Source organism: Taurulus bubalis (assembly GCF_910589615.1).
Source record: "Taurulus bubalis genome assembly, chromosome: 15".
Classification (NCBI taxonomy): Eukaryota; Metazoa; Chordata; class Actinopteri; order Perciformes; family Cottidae; genus Taurulus; species Taurulus bubalis.
The window spans coordinates 5,663,280-5,683,556 of NC_136603.1; the positions used below are offsets into that span (position 1 = coordinate 5,663,280).

General features: G+C 42.8%; 2 protein-coding genes across 3 annotated transcripts in view; both read right to left on the reverse strand.

Annotated features, from left to right (window-relative positions):
- The window catches only part of nyx (nyctalopin), a gene marked incomplete at both ends in the record, with an annotated part of 4,519 nt that extends 581 nt beyond the window's left edge, over positions 1-3,938 (reverse strand). The window contains 4 exons of the mRNA XM_079230546.1: positions 1-227; positions 1,092-1,396; positions 2,072-2,358; positions 3,821-3,938. The exon at positions 1-227 is cut by the window's left edge and continues 581 nt beyond it. Of these exons, the coding sequence (XP_079086672.1) occupies positions 1-227; positions 1,092-1,396; positions 2,072-2,358; positions 3,821-3,938 (937 nt within the window). The remainder of the gene's footprint in view (positions 228-1,091; positions 1,397-2,071; positions 2,359-3,820) is intronic.
- A 1,526-nt stretch (positions 3,939-5,464) lies between these two features.
- On the reverse strand, positions 5,465-19,796 carry ddx3xa (DEAD-box helicase 3 X-linked a). Of its 2 annotated transcripts, XM_079230415.1 has the most exons (21): positions 19,668-19,796; positions 19,488-19,560; positions 18,601-18,652; positions 18,212-18,259; positions 17,472-17,531; positions 13,854-13,961; positions 13,353-13,500; positions 12,939-13,043; positions 12,742-12,841; positions 12,476-12,611; positions 12,209-12,306; positions 12,021-12,119; positions 11,760-11,920; positions 11,511-11,655; positions 11,281-11,425; positions 10,936-10,983; positions 10,099-10,280; positions 9,632-9,749; positions 9,375-9,528; positions 8,783-8,913; positions 5,465-8,661 (listed from the first exon to the last, which is right to left on the reverse strand). In XM_079230415.1, the coding sequence occupies exons 2-21, from the start codon at positions 19,530-19,532 to the stop codon at positions 8,570-8,572; spliced, it is 2,175 nt and encodes a 724-aa protein (XP_079086541.1). In that variant the 5' UTR covers positions 19,533-19,560; positions 19,668-19,796; the 3' UTR covers positions 5,465-8,569. The 2 variants fall into 2 exon arrangements, with proteins under 2 accessions (XP_079086541.1, XP_079086542.1); XM_079230416.1 differs by lacking the exon at positions 10,936-10,983.
- Positions 19,797-20,277: the final 481 nt, after the last annotated feature.

The window sequence follows — 20,277 nt, forward strand, 5'->3', positions numbered from 1 at the left end:
GGTACAGGACCTCCAGCTCCACCTGGTCGCCGAACCAGGTCTTGGACACGTTGGTCAACATGTTGCCCCCGAGGTTGAGCATCTTGAGGCGGACGAGGCCTTTGAAGGCGTGCCGGGGAAGCTCGTACAGAAGGTTGTCGTTGAAGTAGAAGTTCTCCAGCCGCAGGAGGTCCTGGAAGGCTCCGTCGTGGATCACTTTGATGCGGTTCTCCTGGAGGTTCAGAAACCTGGTATGAGAGGAAGACGTTTAAAAGACCAAACTGAGGAATTTAGGTGGATATATATAGATCGGGTACTTCCAGGTTAGCATATCTTCATATAAAGAGACAGAAAACCGACAGAAATCCGGCATAACCCAAAACCCACACAGAAATAATAAAATACTTGCGACTTAACCGAGTATTTAACCTCAAGCCCATTTGTTTCTCCTGAAGATTTATATCTTTAAATATATAGTTCCACTTCTAAAACAGTCTCATTAATTTCCTGAAAAAGCTGCTTTTCTTTTTTTTTATACCAAATATTACTCAAACAGGAGGGAAAAAAAAGTGCATTTGCTTTATAATAACTGAGTAAAGAGTTTATAGAATGGAAGGAGCCCAGTTTGCAATTGAGGACAAAAAAAATACTCTTTCTTACCAAATGCACATTTAAAGTTGTAACATTGTCTTTAAAGAACCCAGAGTACAGGGAGTACTTCCCCAGTTGTTGTACAAGCTAGTACTACTGTTCTATTCTGTCGTATTAAAGTAGGAGTATAAGACTGTACAGTCATTTGGGAATATATCTTGATATTCTTGTCTTTAGAGACTTGACATCTGCCGAATGTAGTCACTAATCATAAGGTCTACAGTCTTATGAGTTCATATTTTATTTAACTATTCTTGTAACACGTTTCCTGGGCCTTCGAGTGATGGAAATGTCCACATATAAAGTGACGGTAGTGTCATGTTCCTGGGTGCGAGCCAAGGGGAGTCACCACGCTCTGTTAATGATGCTGAATCCCAAAATAACACCACTAATTGCACTTCATATGTGTTGCTAACGAGTGGACTGTTGGTGAGTTGGTGCATCACACCAGCTGGACTCACTTGAGGCTCCCCAGGCCCAGCAGGGAGTTGTAGGCCACGGCCTCGATATTGTTCCTCTCCAGGTAGATGTGAGTCAGGTTCTCCATCCCTCGGAAGGCCCCGGGGATCCTGCGGAAGTGGTTCTCGAAGCAGAGCACCTCCCTCAGCGCCGGCTGCTCCAGGAAGATGCGGTCGGGGATGCTGAAGAGGTTGCAGTTGGACATGTCCAGGCGCACCAGCTTCTTCAGCCCCGAGAACGTGCGCGTGTGAAGGTAGCTGATGTAGTCGTTGTTCGCAATTTTCAGCTCCACTAAGTTGCTGAGGCCCTGCGGGACAGAGGGAACGCTGCGTGTTAAATATGGAGGGTTCAATATGTAGCGTCACAAGGCGCCTCAACTCAAGATATGCAGCCAGAGCTTCAAACCAATAAGACTACATACTTCTTGTGGGAAGTTCTGTGGGAATATGAACAAACAAGTTAACGTTTTTTGGGGCTTTTTGAATATATATATAATTTCCTTAAGACGGAGTTTACTCCCAAACATATTATTAAACCTATCACTATCTAATCATATAAATAAGTTTGGTTTCATTTGCATATTTGCAGCTCAAAGCTCTGAACAAAATTTGAGCACCGCCATTTTAATCCCATTCTCCTCCGTTGTTTTTAACTTAGTGGCAAATAAAACAAACAATCAGACATTTGAGATTTCACAGGTCGTAAGTAAATCAATGTTTCTTTGTTTTGTGTTTTGGATGAATCAAAACTTTAACATTGCAAGATTATTATTTATTTTTTTGCTGTTGTTTCGAGAGAAAAATCAAGAGAATGTGTTTTTACTCTTCGCTCCCTGCTGGAGGTCAAAGTAATGAATCCATCAGCCTTGTCTTTCATATGAAGCAAACCTATTGCACGCCGTCCTAAATTCCGAGACTACACTTTGCTTTTTAATTTTCAGTACAAATTCCTGACATCACATCACCACGAAACCTCAGCCGACCTTGAAGGCTCCGGGCGTGATGAAGGAGATGTTGTTGTGGTCCAGCGAGAGCGACTTGAGGGAGGGCAGCGTGCCGAAGGCCCTCTCCGACAGGAACTTGAGTTGGTTCTTGTCCAGGTTGATGGCGGAGGCCTCGCAGGGGAACTCCTTGGGCAGCTCAGCGATGCTGGAGCGGTCGCACAGCACGCTGCAGCTCTTCTCCGGCGTGCAGGAGCAGGCGGTCGGACACGCCCGCACACAAGCCCAGCGGGCCAGCAGCGCCGGGGGCAGCAGGCACAGCACCGAGACTGCAGGCGCACAGAGGGAGACGCTGGCTTTACTGTGTGTGTGTGTGTGTGTGTGCGTGTGTGTGTGTGTGTGTGTGTGTCAAACAAAACAGGTCTCTGTAAATAAGGTGAAAGTCAACTGATACATTTTCTACTGAGAGTTTACATCCACTGCGCTGTAATCCACATTCCACTGCAGAATTATTTGATTTTCTCTTTATTACAGTTTTTAGGATAAATACTGCCAAATGCAATGGGGGGGCTTTACAAAAAAAACACTTTGAATGTTTAAAACTGAGGATGGGGATTCGAGGTCAGTGGTGCCCAAACTTATTTCTGTCATTAAAGCGGAGAAAATAACCCGTCGTCTCAATGAATAAACTGCATTTTTATCAGAGGAGCCACATTTTAATTATTGAAATTATGATTTACATTTGAAATGTTTAGTCATCATGTACTGCAGCAACACATTTCGGGAACTCCAATCATTCTCTTCCCTGCTGAGACTTAGATGTTCAGATTGATGCATGCAGCTAAACTTAGCTTAGCATAAAGACTGGAAACGGGTGGAAACAGTTAGCCGAGCTAAAGAGCGTCTGCTGGGATCTTTTTTTTTATGTCGATTTGTTTTCACATTAGTTTTACTCAACATTTACTCACATATTCCGCAATAAGTTATTTCATTCTCGTTAATTATTGGTCTTTTTTCCGCCGCTTGACAGACTTCTCTCTACTTATGTGCATATTGTATTTGAGCACACATCAGCATCAGTGAGTGTGATGTCACGTTGAACAGGTTGAGCTGAACTGTCTCTTTGCGAGCAGCTGGTGGAACGATGAAGTGATTAAGACCGAACAGCTTACATCAGAGATTAGCCCACAACAATAGGCATTGTCTGGGATTTCACCTCCATCCAGCTCAGGTCGGCTCGCGGTGGCCGCTGCCTTTTAGTCTGATCAGCCAGCCAGTCAACCAACGCTTGTGGAGGAAATGTGTTTGATGGAGGAAAGCCAGCATTCCTAGATGGCTCATTTGAAGAACTTCTTCTTTTTTTTTTACGATTATTAATAATGATTCCATGAGGATTAACAGTGGGATGCTTCTTTTAAGTTTAAACTGTGAGACCATTTTTACAGCTGGAGGAGAGAAACACATTTTAGAAAAAAAACAGTAGAGGAGTGACGGGATAGAACTGACCAGTGAAAGTGATGACAGTCATTACTGGAGCCTCTCATCTGGGACATGCCAGGATTAACGGAGGTCTGAAATGGCACAACAAAAAACAGCACAGCAGCACTTAACGACGAAGCGTCGTGAATTATATAAATACGTCCCGAAAGCCAGTTTCTGAAAGTCTGCAAGGTGATTTTGGACGACGTTGTTTTCGCTCTGCTCGACTCTTTAACTCCAACTGGTGACAAGAGGTGCAATCCTATGAAAGCTGATTTACAGAACATCACATCTGTATCTGAAGCAACGTACCTGTAGATCTTCCCAGACGGTTGCATCGGTGCGCGTTGAAGGACGCCGTCCTAAAGCTCCTGCGTGGGCCCGTCCCGCCCGGCCCGCTGGCGTCTGCACGGCGCTCCATCAACGGCATCACGGATGCTGCTGCCCGACACGGTCCTCCAGCTCGAGTGTGTGCTGCTGGGAGTTTACACTTCATCCCTCCACCCTCCCTTCACCATGTGTGTGTGTGTGTGTGTGTGTGTGTTTCATAATACACACACACACACACACACACACACACACACCAAAAAGCCATCTCTTAATGGCAGTCAAATCCCCAGGATGGATGGAGTGATGGATGGAGAGTGAGGCCGGCGGTTGGCGGGATTACAGAAGTAAAGCGAAGCTCTCGGATCAAAGCACCGAGGCAGAGCGGTAACTTGGAAACACACAGATTACGCCAACACACACACACACACACACACACACACACACATGAAGTTGGACATAAAACTTGCAGAAATGGATTATGGGCATCAGCGTCATGTGGTCTGATGAGGGCGATCAATGCGGTTTTCTGGATGCGATTACGACGCGTCTGCAGTCGTCTTCCTGCAGAGATGAAAGTGTTCCGATTTAAAAATGTCCCGAAAACGGTATTTTCAAAATGACACAGATGTTATACAACAGGCTTATAAAACCTCCTCAGCACTTTAGAGGCGATGTGACCTTTCAAGAGGAACCTTGAACCTCCCAAAAAGAGTGAGAGAGAGTGTGAGTGTGTGTGTGTGTGTGTGTGTGTGTGTGTGTGGGGGGGGGGGGGGGTTCATGCAGGATGTGCAATCAGTCTTTTTACTTTTCGGCCTAAAAAAGCTCCCGCCATCTGTAGAGGCATCAAATGCAGGTCAGCTTTTTTTTGGGGGGGGAAGTTGATAATTTTACCCTCATTTCACCAGACTGTCACTTGAAAAGCTCGGCACACACACACACACACATCCCATAATCTGTGCACATCTGGTTACCAACTTTCTGGGTTTGATGGTCTGAGCTCACCTGGTCTGACTGCCTGCAACACTTCTACAGACAAAAGAACGCCTTTTTGTATAACTCTGAAATGAATTATTTTTCAGTTTTTCAGTCTAAACATTTTTGTTTAACCTCTGGCAGTTTGCCACTTACCGTTGTACCATCTCAGGTTATTCACTGGACTTGAACTGCTTTAATTTCAATAAAAAGTGGAAAAATGGGGGTGTTCTAAAACTTTTGATCGGTAGTGTGTGTGTGTGTGTGTGTGTGTATATATATATATATATATATATATATATATATATATATATATATATATAAAAAAAAAAAAAAGACCTAAAAATGACCAATTGGTATCTCACTTTGTCAATCCGTTTGCTTTTGTTCACTGAAGATCACAACAGAAGTGTCTTTAAAAGTCGTGTGCATCTATTCTTTTTTATTAAAAAATTCTCCAGTGGAAAGTGTTGGAAATTAGCATGTCGCTATAGACAAATAGTGCATGTTTTTTATGCATCAATGTATATTATGAATTCTATGAATTTTATGAATTCATTTGTCAATAATAATGTTTGATTGAGTTTAGTAGTCGTTGCCTTTCAAACCACCGAGCCTCCACTCTGGGTTGGGGGAAAGAACACAATCCACAGGTAAATTTACAAATGAAATCTTTAATTTTGTTTTCAAAAGAAATGAAGCCCATCCAAATAGATCCCAAATTCAATTTTGCCGCCCGTCCACCCGGCGTCCCCACAGGGAACCGGGCTGCTGCTACAGGTCTTCTCTGCACAACCCCAGTAAACAAGTCTTCAGGAAACATGCTGGATTTTTCCAGAAACGTTTTTTTTTTTGCATTCAAACATTTTATTTTGGTAAAATCATACAATTGCACAGCTGAGTATTTCCCATGCGGTGCAGTAGCCTAGAAGCTAATACAGAAAGCAAAGTCTACGTCTAAAGAGCTCCGGGGTTCTCCGGACAATGTGGAACACGTCTTGGGTTCTGCCTGCAACAACCTGCGCAGAACCGCCTGTTCGTCTCAAGCGGGATTCCAAGAGCTGCCTCGGAAAGAAAAAATAATAATAATCTGCAGACGTGCGTCACATTTAAAGAGAACCCCGGAGGTTTCATATATGCAAATACAACAATGAGAATAAACCACATGTTTGTTTCTTTAAGGATTGCCATGTGCCAGACATTCACTGGAGAAAAATAATCATCAGGTCAAATTAGAGTAAAGAATCAATAATGCACACAATTGGAGAACCCGAACACTTCAAGCACTGATATGCTTAAGATTTTCTTTTTTGCTATTTTGACAGCTATATTCCAAACCTTGGCATGTTTGTTCAATTCCATTTCAAATTTTGATGACCAATTAATAGAATCTAATAGAGATTGACTGGCCACGAGGAGGCCCTGAAACAGCTGTGGATATTATTTACTGAGTCCAATGTATCTTAAACATTAAAAAGCTCACACTACCCCGAAATATATAAATTTCACGCAAACAGGTGACATTCAACATTCAAGTGCCAGTGTTTTTTGTACTGTCTTTTGGTCAAGTTACTGAAACTTTCAAAGAATCACTTTGAGGCTTACAAAAATAAATATTTGTCAAAAATGCTTAATAAATTACACAAAACTAGCAGCAAAAGTAGAATCTAGAAATCTGTGCAAATGGCTAAATTCCCCCAACTGCTAAATCCCCTGGTCCCAAATAAATCCTGGTTTAAACGTTTAGAACCTGTCCCCTTTGTAAACAAGCTGCGTTTTTCACAATCTCCTCACACACAATATTTGGAAGCTTAAGGACACATATCCAAGACATCTATATAAAACTCTAGATGTGCAATAAAAGAACTTTTGTAAAACTTGATGGGCACGACGAACAAGGGCCTACACACTTAAATCAAGTAGCACCATTCAATCTCAAGTTCTCAACACTGTCAGTGCATCCGCTTATAGTTCAGTTTTTTTCTTAAAATAAAAAATAAAGGTTTCAAGGCACAACACACCCGATGAGAAAATTGGGAGCATTTTGAGGTGAAACGCCCCATCTCTCCTCCTCTCGATGGCTGCTCCTCTTTGAGAGGAAAAGCCCGCTCCGGCTTGGCGAAGCCACAGATTTCGTATATACGTCTGAGCAGATAAACTCCCAGAGGACCCCGACGGTGCTTAAACGTCCCGTCAGGAAGCTGGGCGCGCCGTCCCCTCCCCCTGGTCTTTGGCCCCCCTCCACAGTTTTACTACGCAGCGATGGGGGAAACCAGAGCCTCGGCGATAGCGGTGCACTGAAGGCCGCGCCTACCCCCGTTCCCCTGAACCCCCTCCAAGTGGTCGAAGTGCTGCTCTAACCCGCCGCCCGCCCGTCTCCTCGCTGTTTAATTGATAAACCTCAGTGATCACTTCAAATGCCTGTCTCTTTAAGATGAACCAATGCCTCCAACGCAGCTTGAAAAGAGAAAACGTTTGTAATTAAGTTAAGCCTGCGACTCAGTTCACGTGTCTTTCCTCCTTGACCAAAAAACAAAACACTTGCAAGCGTAGAATACCATCTGGGCCTCGTGGTTGCCGGTCGATTCAGTAAACACTAACACCACGCTATGCCCTCCCGATGCTGTGGTCCTTTATGCAGCCATTTTGAACTTCACTTTCAAGATGGCAGGCATTTTTTGTTTTGATACATATTTGTAGAGAAACAATTCAAAAATCGAAAAAAAACTGACTTCAGTTTTTCGATCTTGCACACACCTGCACCAAAAATGTCTCAAGTAAAAATAAACAAAAAACACCGCCCACTTAACGTAGCTAGCGCTAGGTAGCGCACCAGCTGCCGTAACACTGTCAAGTCAATTTAAAAGTGTGGAGTAACAAGTTCCAGCAGTGATTATTCTCGTTTAAACCTCAGCGATCGTTGGCACTGAGCTTAATGACTTATGTGTTTCTTAAGATTACAATAGGAATGGCTATTTCAAAGACTATCATATCCATAAAAAGGAGCCTGTCCAGGATAGAGTGAGCAAAAAAGAAAGAAAAAAAAAAGAAATGTAACTTTGTCCCTTAGGATTAAAATACGGTTGCCTCAGAGAGCGGCCCAGTTTGTGTTAGACATAGTAATGGCTCCATTAGCTGTTTGACTATAGAAAAAAGGCTACATGATGTTCCTGCAATAAATTTGAAGTTCAAATGGAATCATGACTCAGCGCCACAATACCCCAGTAGTTTGCCAAGGTTTGATTAAATCCAAGCTTATTTTTTTTACCTTTCTAATATTTTATTTTCACCAAACGATAGTAAAATCAAATTTAGAGCTCTTGGCCATGTTCATCTGGTGAAATGAAAAACATAGATTTTTCCTGTCTAAATTCCAAAGGCACAGTACATTAACATACAAATGATCCTCAGGTTATTTCGATTTTTTTTTTTTATATATAGTTTTTTTTTTCTTCCACAAAAAGGAACAAAAATACTTTTAACAATGAAAGCCCGAAGTTGCTATCGGACAATGCATGTCAGCATCCATGCTCACTCTGAGGTGTGCGAATCTCTGCGTTCTCCAGTGCATTGCACGTGCTGGTGACTTTCCTTTTGCCTCGTGCTGCACTTCCTTTTTGAGAGAAGCATAATGGCAGAGAACCAGGGTTGGTAATGTACTGTGTGTCAGTGAAGCTACACAGGGAGGGTTGTTATGGTCTGGCTTAAGTTAACATGTGGTTTCCCTTGGGTTGGCATTGCAACCTGATCCTACGGCGACTAGTTGCCCCACCAATCCACACTACCAGAGTTGCTATAATTTCCTCCATAGCCGTCATTGTTGCCGCCATAGAAGTTGCCGCTAAAGCCACCTGTGAAGGACAAAAATCAAAGTCAGTCAACATGTGTGCTATAAGGAGCGGCAGGGCTCTACATAGAAGTGTTACTGGTGTTAAACACAGATAAAAGGGACGGGGAAAGAGCGTTTCTTACCACCACCACCTCCAAAGCCACGACCTCCTCCTCCTCCGCCGCTGCGTCCACTACCCCGGCTGCTACTGAAGTTTCCTGGGGCGCCACCAGGCGTCTGACGGTAGTCTCTAGCTCCGAAACCACCAGAGAACCTTCACAAGAACATACGTTGGTTAGCTATTATAGTGCAGATTGACTGAAGGTACTTCTTAAATATCAGAAGTGATTGAAGCCATGTAGGATATTTTCCAGAAGAACAAGAAAAAAAATGCAAAGCAGCACGAGTTCAAATGTTTTACGACACAAGTTCAACTTAAGGAGGTCCAAAAGGACGTTTGTGACGTGACTAACACGAGATGACCAACACCTGACTAACACACAACCTGTACTAAAAACGCATGTTCTAGCTCCGAAACCACCAGAGAACCGTCGCAAGAACGTACGTTTGTTAGATATTACAGTACAGATTCTCTGAAGTGAGTGAAGCTATGTAGTTCAAATGTTTTACGACAAGTTCAACTTAACGAGGTCCAAAAGTACCGTTTGTGACGTGACTAACACCTGACTGAAGACGTGTTCTAAAAATGCAGTTGTTGCTGCTTGAGACACTTACCTCTTGGAGCGGCCGCGGGTGGTGCTCTTGTGCTGGTGCTCGTAGGCCAGGCTCTCAAGCCAGGAGGGAACCTCCTGCTTGGCCTCCACCAAAATGTCCAGCAAGTCTTTGGTTATGTTGCTGTTTTTGTCGTTAAAGAACGACGTGGCCAGACCTGCACAAAACAGTGACGGATGAGAGAGAAAGATTAAAATCTGAATGTACATAATGGATACAAAAATCTGGTTTAGAATACATTTAAAAAAAAAAGTTCATACCAAGGTTGCCCACACGTCCCGTACGGCCAATACGGTGAACGTATTCCTCAATGTCACTGGGCAAATCAAAGTTAATGACATGCTTCACATTGCTGATGTCCAGACCTCTGGCAGCCACCTGGGAAAATAAGAAAAATTTAAATACAGTCAATAAAATATTCCATTACCCTTTGAGCTTAATTTCCGTGGGTTTGCCATTCTGGATCTGGCTCATTCTTAGTTATAATATAAAATGTAGCATTTCGAAGCTTCTTCAAATGATCCCAGGAAGTATAGTTATATTTCACAACAGTAGCTTAAAGTAGCTCACGTGAACGATAATGGATTAAACGAAATGAGAGAAACCATACAAATCTGATTTTAAAGCGAAAACATTGTTTTAGTGAGGGCTCGTTTCATTAAATTGCAACCAATCAATATGGGGCTGCGTCTCCCCAGTTAGGCAAAAAAACATTACGATTACTTACAGCTGTAGCCACCAAGATGGGGCAGCGTCCAGACCGGAACTGATGCAGCGCTTCCTCTCGGTCTCTCTGGGATCGATCTCCGTGGATGCTGGTGCAGGCGTATCCCTCGTGGTAGAGGAAGTCTTCCAGGGCATCTGCTCCTTTCTTGGTCTCCACAAACACCAGAGTCAACGCCTCTTTGACTGCGTAGCCGGAAACAAAAGAGGCAGAGACAAACGGGAGGAGAGCAAGATTAATTAGATGAAAATTAGACATGGATTGCATAAAACTTTACATTTCCTGATAACCATAAATTCTGAAGTAACTGAAATACTTCTGGTAAAATGAGGGGTGTCCAATAACATACAATTTAATAATTGTATAAACTAGGGATGTCCCAAGCCAATAGAAACCTATGGTAACCGCTTCTTTCGCGGTTCAGTCAAGTTACAACACAAACTCTTCCCTCGTGGCGGTGAAGTGAAACAGACCGGTGCTGTTAAATCTGTCACAGCCAACTGAACGGTGGCAACCGAGAGCTCTTTCTACGACAACCAGCCACCGCGGTCGGTTGCGTTGAGCCGGCTGACTTTAGCGCCGGTGTTGATAACACGCTAATTCTACGGCTAGGAAGGACTTGCTTTTCAGTGAGGAGGAACTGAACCACATGGCAGAATTTGATTCAATAGTAGAGTCTATAAAGTGCAAAGAAAATTCTATCGTTGTAGGACACAAGCTCTTATTGAAAACAAAAAAAAAGGTGAGGCGGCATGTGAGCTGGGGAGCAGAGGGACGGGATGAAGTGTGATGCCTCTGGGTCTGTGGGTCAGAGTGAAATTATGATATTTTCACACTTACCGGGTTTATCTGGATCTGCCGCAGTTTCCGGAACATCACTGGGAATGACTAAGATATAACCAAACCAGCCGGTAAACGCGAGGCTTCTCAGTACACAAATTAAAAACAAGTCAAGCTCTATATGGCGAAGCAAGCCCACTACACACGGCATGTTATTTCAGTGACTGCTCACCCCGGAATGTAATTGTTATATTTGATCTTTCTATAATTACCAACATTTGTTAGCACAGATGTCAATGTTAACTTGATCTGAGGCAGACTAAGAAATACACAATGACAGATTAGAGCCCTATGCGAGTGTCAAACCCCAAACCGTTTCATAATAATAACTTATGCATTTCTCACCTGTGGCATTGAGCAGATCAAGAAGGAAGGACCTCTTGTCACCATCTTCGACCCAAACCACCTTCTGGGTGATGTTTTCCGACGTGGAACCAACACGGCCCACTGCCAGGAAAATGTAGTCCTCCAGGAAGTCACGAGCGAGGATCTATGCAAATAAATCGAATGGATAAGTATGCAGATAGTCGTCACATTTAGCCAGATGCGTTATACTCGTTGACCGTCCGACGGACCTGAATCTCCTTGGGGAAGGTGGCACTGAACATCATGGTCTGGCGGATGCCTTTAGGCGGCATTGTATCCTGCTCCACAATGCGCCTGATCTGTGGCTCGAAACCCATGTCCAACATGCGATCAGCCTCATCCAGGATCAAGAAGCTGCAGAGACGCATTTCAAATTTAATTACAAAACAAACTAAATAAATATTGGATTCCGCCGTTTTAACGAAAATAATATTTCAGGATCCCGGTGTTCTACTGACTTGCAATAATCCAGACCGATCTTGCCCCTTTCCATCATGTCGACCAGACGTCCAGGTGTGGCCACCAGCAGGTGACAGCCTCTTTCCAGCTCCCTGATCTGCTGGCCGATATCAGCGCCGCCATACACCACACAGGGGCGCACACGTGAGCGATAGGCAAACTAAAGTGTAGGGAGAAGGGGGGGGGAAAATAACTTTTAATATTCAACGGTCAGGCAAAAGGTGTTTTTGTTCCATGCGTCATTGGATCGAGTCCCTTACCTTTCTGGCCTCATCGTAGATCTGCAAGGCCAGCTCTCTGGTGGGCGCCAGAACAAGGGCGATTGGGTACTGCTTACGGCGGCCATACCTTCCACTATCCTGAGTATGAAAGAAATAATGTGCATTAGCCACAATCCAATGGCAACGCAGGATAAGTTCAATCATTGTGCATTTTCTTTGCCCAATACCTGTCCACCGTTCTTGGAGGCCGCCAGAGCGTCTCCTGGCCCTTCCATGTAAATTTGACTCAGCACTGGCAGCAAGAAAGCAGCAGTCTTACCGGACCCTAGAACACACAATTACATAATTTAGACAACCTAAACCAAATATGAAACCATGGAGCCAAAAGATGGAAGCTAAATGATACGTCAACCTCAACGTTTTAATAATAAAAGGGCTGGTTGCTCTACTAAAGCTGTCAAATGCATCTACTGAGAATATGTAGAAACACTCACCAGTCTGGGCGCAAGCCATCAGGTCCCTCTTGGACTTGATGATGGGGATAGCGTGCTTCTGAACCGGGGTCGGACAGGTGTAGCGAGTCAGGTTGATGTTCCCCATGATGATCTCCCCCATGTCCACATCGTGGAACTACGGAATAATCAGACAGTCAGTCAGTAAAAAAGCCACAAACTTTTCTATGAAATCCATCTATACATCAGGGATGCCCATTTTAATGAGAAATTGTTGAATATGCAAGCACTTCTGAATATACACTCACGCTGTCAATGTGGGGCGGGCAGTTGCTACCAGTGGCCTCCACGGGAATATCATCATATTTCTCAAAGTTTATCCCAGTGTTGCTTGTGGAAAAAAGCTCTCTAGAAAAATAAGGTTGGCAAAGGTTGAGATCAAACCACGACACAGGATTGACGTTATTTGTGATTTTAGGTCATCCGTGAGGAAAATCTTTCTTACGCTTCCTGGCGCTCGTTGGACGCAGTGGGCTTGGACCAATCGTCAGCACTGGAGTCGTCTCCCCACCGGTTACCTCCTCCGCCTGAAGAGCCCCCGCGCTCATACCTGTACACAGGACCGCGGTGTGTTAATGCGTGGAGCCAAAAGAAACCCTTTCATGTCAGATTTAATATAACAATATTACTGGCTGGAAGGAATTTACATCGTAACTTGCTTTAAAAATGATTATACTAGGAATCCAGGTGCTGCTAAAAGTACAAATAAAGACTCGAAATGCTCATCATCAGAAATTGAAGTATAAAATAATGCTTTTCTGTAAAATATCTGATTATAAATCAGTAAGACATTGTAATAAAACAAACTTTGCAGACTCAAAAGCACAGTATGCCATCAAAACGTGACAGTTTGACCCACCTTCCTCCTCCCCTTGAGCCTCCTGACCCACGGTCATTGAAGAAGGTAGACTTTGACCGTTGATCAGTACGTCCACCAAAGCTGTTGTAGGCAGCGTCCCGAGGAGCTCCAGCCCAGTTGCCGCCTCCACCTCCGTCACCACCGAATCCTGTAATTGAGCTCGTCAGTGACACGTTCTTTTTGCAAAACGTCTGTCATCAGATGCCGCTGCTTTCTTACCAAAAGCGGCGCAAAGATCCTTCCCTTAAGTGCACAGCTAATATTGCTAATTCTTTCCAAAAAAAAATAAAATAAAACTAACTGCAGTCCATTATGCAGACATAGGCTACCTATGTAACAAGGGTGGGGGAAGGCGAAGTCTCCATCTCAAACTACTGTCACTCTAAAAACCAGAGCTATAGGTTGACATTTTAAGGCATGACAGGGTTTTCCCACCTGCATCTTGCAATGGTTGAATAAACGGGCCGCCACCCCTGTTACCACGGTAGGCACCACGCCCACCTCTATCATTGCGAGGGGTTCCCCGCCCTCCATAGCCCCCATTTGAGCGATTGTCGTGGTAACCATTCACAAATCCATTGCTGCGGCCGCCGTCCCATCCAGGCGTATCTTTGTGGAAAGACAAACAAAATTGAGAGGCTTGGGAGGAAGAGCAAGATTGCTGCACATTTGTGTCAGAAAGCAAATACTCATTAAGCGCTGCTCAAGTGTCCTTAGCCATAAGTCCCTCTTTCCGAAGACTGACCTACACCTTAGCCTAAGGTGGGATGCAAGCAAATCCATAGTAGACATGAACCTGGACTGGGAGATTGCAAAACTATCTGGATGTTCTCCAATATAAAAAAAGAATATTGGCCCAAAAATGCAAAGCACGAAAGATTAAAAGGATTTGGGTAAATAGTGGTTGTCACCGTCACGGTACGGCTTGCCAAGTCGCTGAGGCTATGTCACAATAGTGTGACTGAGCAGACTAGTCACACAGAGCTAGTCTGGTGAGGATCTTAACTCGTACCTGTGGGCCAACAGGTAAATGCTTTAGTCATGGGGCGTCCTTCAAGTAATTGCCAAGGGAAAAGCTTTCTAATGCGTCACAGGCACACGCCGATCTACGTGTTGTAGCCCGTAGGTTCGAAAACTTGAGGAAGTCCCAGGTTTTGGTATCCTGTACTGATCTGAATATTTAAATTCATCACTAATATAAGAAAGAAAAAAATCCAAACAAGCTTTAAAAAGTACCATGTTGATGGTAACAAGAAATGGATTTTGGTCAGTTTGGGGAGAATTTGGGGCCTCTCAGAGCTGCATTGCAATCACAACAAGCAAGAAAGTGACAAATACAATTTCAGATGTGGCATTCAGACCTTTTCCCACAGTTGAGCGCAAATGTTAAGCTGAAGCTCAAATCTAAATTAAATACATTAAACAATGTTTTATCTACTAAAAAAAGTATTGCGACGTAGTTGTCACTCGGTCGGGTATTGGACAAAAATTATGAATGTGCAATTATTGCAAAGCACAACGTGCAGCAGCGTGAAAGCCAAACTTTGCGACAGCAATGCAGGTGATGTCACAGTTCATCAACCCACCAAAACAACTCAGTACTTAAACGCAAAGCTCTCTTGTAAAAATGTTGCAGTGGCCTGAATCGGTGCAACTTAAGATACCAAACATAGGAAAGCTGTAGTAGAGCAACCATCTCCTTCTCTAACCAATGTTGGATTGACCACATCATGTGTAGCTTTCAAGTAGTTTCCCCTGATGTGACGTATAAAAGACGAGAAAATCTAACAAATATGGCCATGCAAAATGGTAATGGCCTCATTCTGGAACAGGAAAACATGAAACGTCAAAAAGGATTTTGAAGGCTAAACAGCATTTTCCATTAATTGCCTAGACTGGGCGCATTTCCTCTGCAGCACAAGTATGAGCTACAAGTGGTTTGGTGAATCCAACGCTGTTTGGGAAAAGAATATCCCCTAGAACAGTCTCAGATCTCCAGGTGAGTGTCGATATGCTCTTTTGATCATGCGGCAAGGTGCACCTCACTCCAGACAGCAAATTAACTGCATATTGTGGATACGCTGGCGCAGCAACCCAAGCCTGCTCAACTTCAAAGACTACATGTTGCGAGATTACTTTTACTTGTTATACTCGAGAGCTAAACTCGGGGTACAACTCAGCAGCCTGCTTGCCCAAAAGAACATTTGCACTGACAGTGCAAGTCAGTTGTTACATTAATAGTCGTGTAACTGTCCACTATCGATCCGTACAGATTCCCCAGTTTCGGCACGCATGTGAACCACGGGTTATAGAGTTTAACGTTAACCATCACAGTGAGGAATAAAGGTTTACTGACGATCGTTACCCACCAATATTCAGCAAAGTATGTAATCAGGACAGCGGCATTTAAAAACAATGTTTTACCCGTCAATCTCTAATAATGTTAATATAAAAGGGCCAGAGACAAGACCTGCAAAGTTGTATGAAGTTACTTCATACAACTTTGCAGAAACTAACATCCCTTCCAGACACGACAGGTCAAACGTATTCAATGATTTGCCACGTAGAGGTGACTGTACGCTCACCTCTACTACGCCATCAAGTGCATCAGTAGATTTTAAATGGTCATAACTTTCCACCAGAAAAATCAAAGAAACCACCTGAGTTGTTTCGTTGTTAGAACAAAATCCTTTGTGTACTCTGCTCTACTCATTAAACTTGTAATGTCAATAGTATAACATGGGCAATTTAAGATTGATAATTAATGGGGTTGAGTTTGTCAATGCAGCAAAGTAAAGCCACGTTTTGTAGCAAACTAAAATCCCTCATTTGATTTCCTTACTGGAATTAACAGAAGTTAAAGGGTATGAATGTTTGCAGTATATCAAATAAATTGGATTTATTTTGGCTTGCACCCTCTCGGCCGAGTGTGTGGCAGATGAGCACGCACACATGAAGGCGTTTTTGATTCTGGGGGAAAGCATTCATTTGGAAAGAACAAAATAAGTAAAGCGCCAAAACAGGTTGATATGCGATGAGGTAAGGACGTCAATGTTTTGTGGTACGTTCACCCAATACATCCGTCAATATGAAATAGATAAATTACCAATGAAACAACTATTTCATGGAACATTTCAACTTAAATTGTGCATATAATTTGCCAAAATCTAAAGAAATATGGTGGGGAAATAGTGGCATAGCCTAGAGGTGGATATTATTTAAAAGCATCAACACCCCGCACTACTTTCAACATTGGCTCTTTATTAGTAAGACAGCCACTAGTGATAAAGTGCAGTCTTGTGGGCACCATCCCCATGCATCATAAGCACCTTCAAATGCAAGCTTCAACACTGCGTTAGGCCCAGATTTCTGCTGCTTTTTTCAAGTGATCCTGACAAAGCAAGGGCACATTGATTATGCCCCAGTGTTCATCTATATATACACACACTGTGAAAATCTGCCAACAAGCAGATGGCATGCAGGTAGAGGTCAAAGTATACCACATCTGTTTCACCGACCCTTACTGTAGGCATGGTAAAAGGCAAGCTCTTGAGAGGCCAGTCTTGGGTAACCTGAGCAAAGGTAGGGAAGCAGGCTATAAAAAGACTCACCCATGACTACTGACTCATGCAGTGCGAGTGTTGGGCTTGACTTTACACTAATAGTTACCAATCTTAGTCATCCCCTCCTGCTGTATAGATATTTAAGAGCCTTTGCTCACTGCCTACCATGGTTGCGTGTACGGCTTAGAAGAAACTTGGGGGACATTTGCAGGTGAAATATGGGCTTACATATACAGTGGAGAAAAAAAAAAAAAATTGTTGTCATATACTTCAATCGATAAATTCCACCCACTATACTTGAAAAAAAAAAAAGCATGAACCCAGCAAGCATATGCTCATAAAATTGGCCATTATTTATAACATTTCTCATTTTGAATGCAAGCATCCTAGTAGAGAAGCACATTAATTAATTATGAGCCCATCATTATTCTTTACTGTAAAGTGTACAGCTCAAACACTCTCCCTCTTCACACCGGCTTTGCTGTGTGTAAAATGGCTATTTCATGCATTTGGAAATGCAGGTTGCCCTCAGCGAAAGCAGACAGAAGGGACTTACAGAGATTTACTGGTGCCACTGAATAACCGTACTGTCTACCAGCGGAATAAGCATTTCCTGCTGTGGAATGAGAACACAGTACAAACGAGAAAAAAAACGTCAAGTGTGCAATGACACAGTACCATTATGCCAAGATTTTTCAAAATGTAAAGTTATCTGGCCAATTATGCCAGGCACAGCATTCGTCTTGATTTAACACCTTTAAGAGGCTCAACAAGTACAGGAAGAAGAAAAAAACATTGTTAGAAATAACCCACCCTCCAGATTCCCTTTCATCAGAGCAGCCAACAGCTAGCACTCCTCGCTCACAAGTGAGACAGTAAACTTGTGAAAGATTACCAATGACAATGGTTCAAATGTGAAATAATTTTGAAATTTGCTTCGTTTTCTTCCTTATATTCAGCCTGGGGTGAACATGTCAGGCTCCAGCCATTTTTACACTACCACTTACCCTACTTTATCCATGCCAAGATAAGCTATCAAGCACAGAAAACTGACTTGACATGGTTCTCTCTCCTTTCTGTGAACTTGTAAAAGTAGAAAAATAGTCTGAAGCAGCAAAGACACTGCAGAACATCTGTTTTGGCTGTCAAGAGCAATTGATTGAGAATCAATTATTACTGCCTCACCCATATGTTCTCAGCTGTGCTTGCTTCTACCTTGCTCTGATGGGCTTTTAACACCAAGAAGAACGCCACAAACCAGACGGTGGGTCAGTAAGCGTGTTCGATTAAACTTACCGTTTTTAGGTGCCTCTCTGTTTCTCAAGTGAGGTGGAATGTAACGCCCTAGGTGGAGGAAAAAAAATATATATATATAAATGTCATGAGCCATACAGTCATTCTTAATACCATTGTAAAAACTGACGGTATTAATACCACATATACCACTTCTCCCCTCAAAATAAATGAACAATGTATGGTTGTCTGCAAGAGTAGATTTGGTTTCATAATGTTCCCCATTTGGTAATTATGAATACTATATCGTAAAAATGCATGTCTCATTTATTATATAAAATCTGTGGTTTGCATTAGCTACAGTGGTAGTCACCACTACAAAAGTAGCAGATTGAGGATAATGCCATCAATGGATTACATTGGCGTATAGTAAAATCTGCTTTATTACTTACTGCCAGTTCCTCCGCCTTGTCCGTCAGGAGAGTTTAAGTCCAGTCCAGCAAGCTATAACAAAGGAAAAATATAAGAATGACATTTGGTTTAAATTAAAATGAGCAGTTACTTTGACTCTGAAACTACCAATAATGAAGATACAACATAATGACCATTGTTAAATAATAATCTTTCAATATCTTAAACAACCACCCAACTCGAAATGTTTGGCTTTTTACCAAGTTTTACACTTCAGTCTAAACAAACCACAACGAAACAGCGTTGTAGTGCTCCTTAAAACCAACTAAACACATAAAATGATTACTAATTCAATAAGACAAAAGTAAAAGTTATTAGTTTATTATAACACGTTTAAATAAAAACTGAAACGACGTGTCTAAGTTGGTACAGTTTATAGTCAGCGGCTGAATTATTAATTCACTTGAGAGCGCTACATTTCAGAAACATTAATGGTGGCTTTAAAAAAAAAAAATCCGCTGCCAACATTTTTTTTTTTCCTGCGCCACGTTTCAGGTCGAGCAGGCCCGACGTTAGCCGGCTAACTCCACGGGACACCGGCAGTTTCAGAAAACGTCAGGCGAAACCTGATAACTTCCAATTACATTTAAATACGTCTTGTCAAAAAACTACATTCATGTTGCTCGCGTGAGCCGACCGTTGGCCACTGGAATCAAGTGAAAAGTCGCCACGAAACACGCGTGTTAACGTGGTTAGCCTGCACCGCGCAGCGACGAGCTCCGCCATCACAATCTCCTCCACAGCGACACCATCACCTCCATTTTAGCCGCCGCAGCGCTAGCTTCGCTCGTTCTGTCGAAACTGCGTGCGCGTAACGACATTTTTTTTTAAAGGAAACAAATTTAATAAGAATAAAAAAAGTACTCACCTGCTGATCTAGACCGTGGGGATTATCGACGACCACATGACTCATAACTAAAGAGAGTAATGGGGGATTATTTCTGAAGAGAAAAGGATTTTCTTTGTTAGCGCGAGCCGGCTACGTTGTTACGTGAAATTTCCTCTTTTTTTTCTGTACAAAATTGTCGACCTTGAAACCAACGGTTACCTGTAAAAGTTAGCTCGGCCGATTGCGTTTACTTTAAATAAATAAAACGACGTTTGTTATAAATATAAATGTCCGTTTCAAGTTTACAAATGAAATGATTAAAGTGAAGCTGTAGAACAGGAACTCCGCCGGCAGGCTTGACCGTGGTGGAATGAGACACGGAGAGCTCAGGTAGCGCGAGATATCGCCTCTGTAACCCCAGGCCGGCAAATCTCGCGAGAACTTCTCTTCCTTCTCGGATTGGTGGAGAAAAAGCTGCTATTTGCAGACGCAGGAAACCAATCAATATGGCAGCGGTGGAAGAATTGAAACTGATTATAATACTATTACAACACTGCTGAAAAACTTAACTTGTAGTTAAAGTCCTAAATTCAAAACATTAAAAAAGTTTTGTAAAGTATGAAGGCCTACGTGTTAACAACTTGATACACTTTGTGGAAAACGTGGAGGAATTATTCCTCCAAGACAGACAATGAAAATACAAGCAACAAAGTGCAAGTATGTGCACAGACAATTGTATGGTAACACCTTTAATAAACTGAATAACAACATAAGATACATAGAGTGTAGACCTAGATAAAGCATATGAATCTGGGAAGACTAGCAATTT

Coding starts and splice junctions, on each gene's coding strand:
- ddx3xa (XM_079230415.1), bottom strand. CDS start 19,532: ATGAGTCATGTGGTCGTCGATAATCCCCACGGTCTAGATCAGCAG. Junction 18,653..19,487: donor CCCACGGTCTAGATCAGCAG/GTGAGTACTTTT, acceptor CCTTTGTTATAG/CTTGCTGGACTGGACTTAAA. Junction 9,750..10,098: donor CCATCTTGGTGGCTACAGCT/GTAAGTAATCGT, acceptor TTATTTTCCCAG/GTGGCTGCCAGAGGTCTGGA.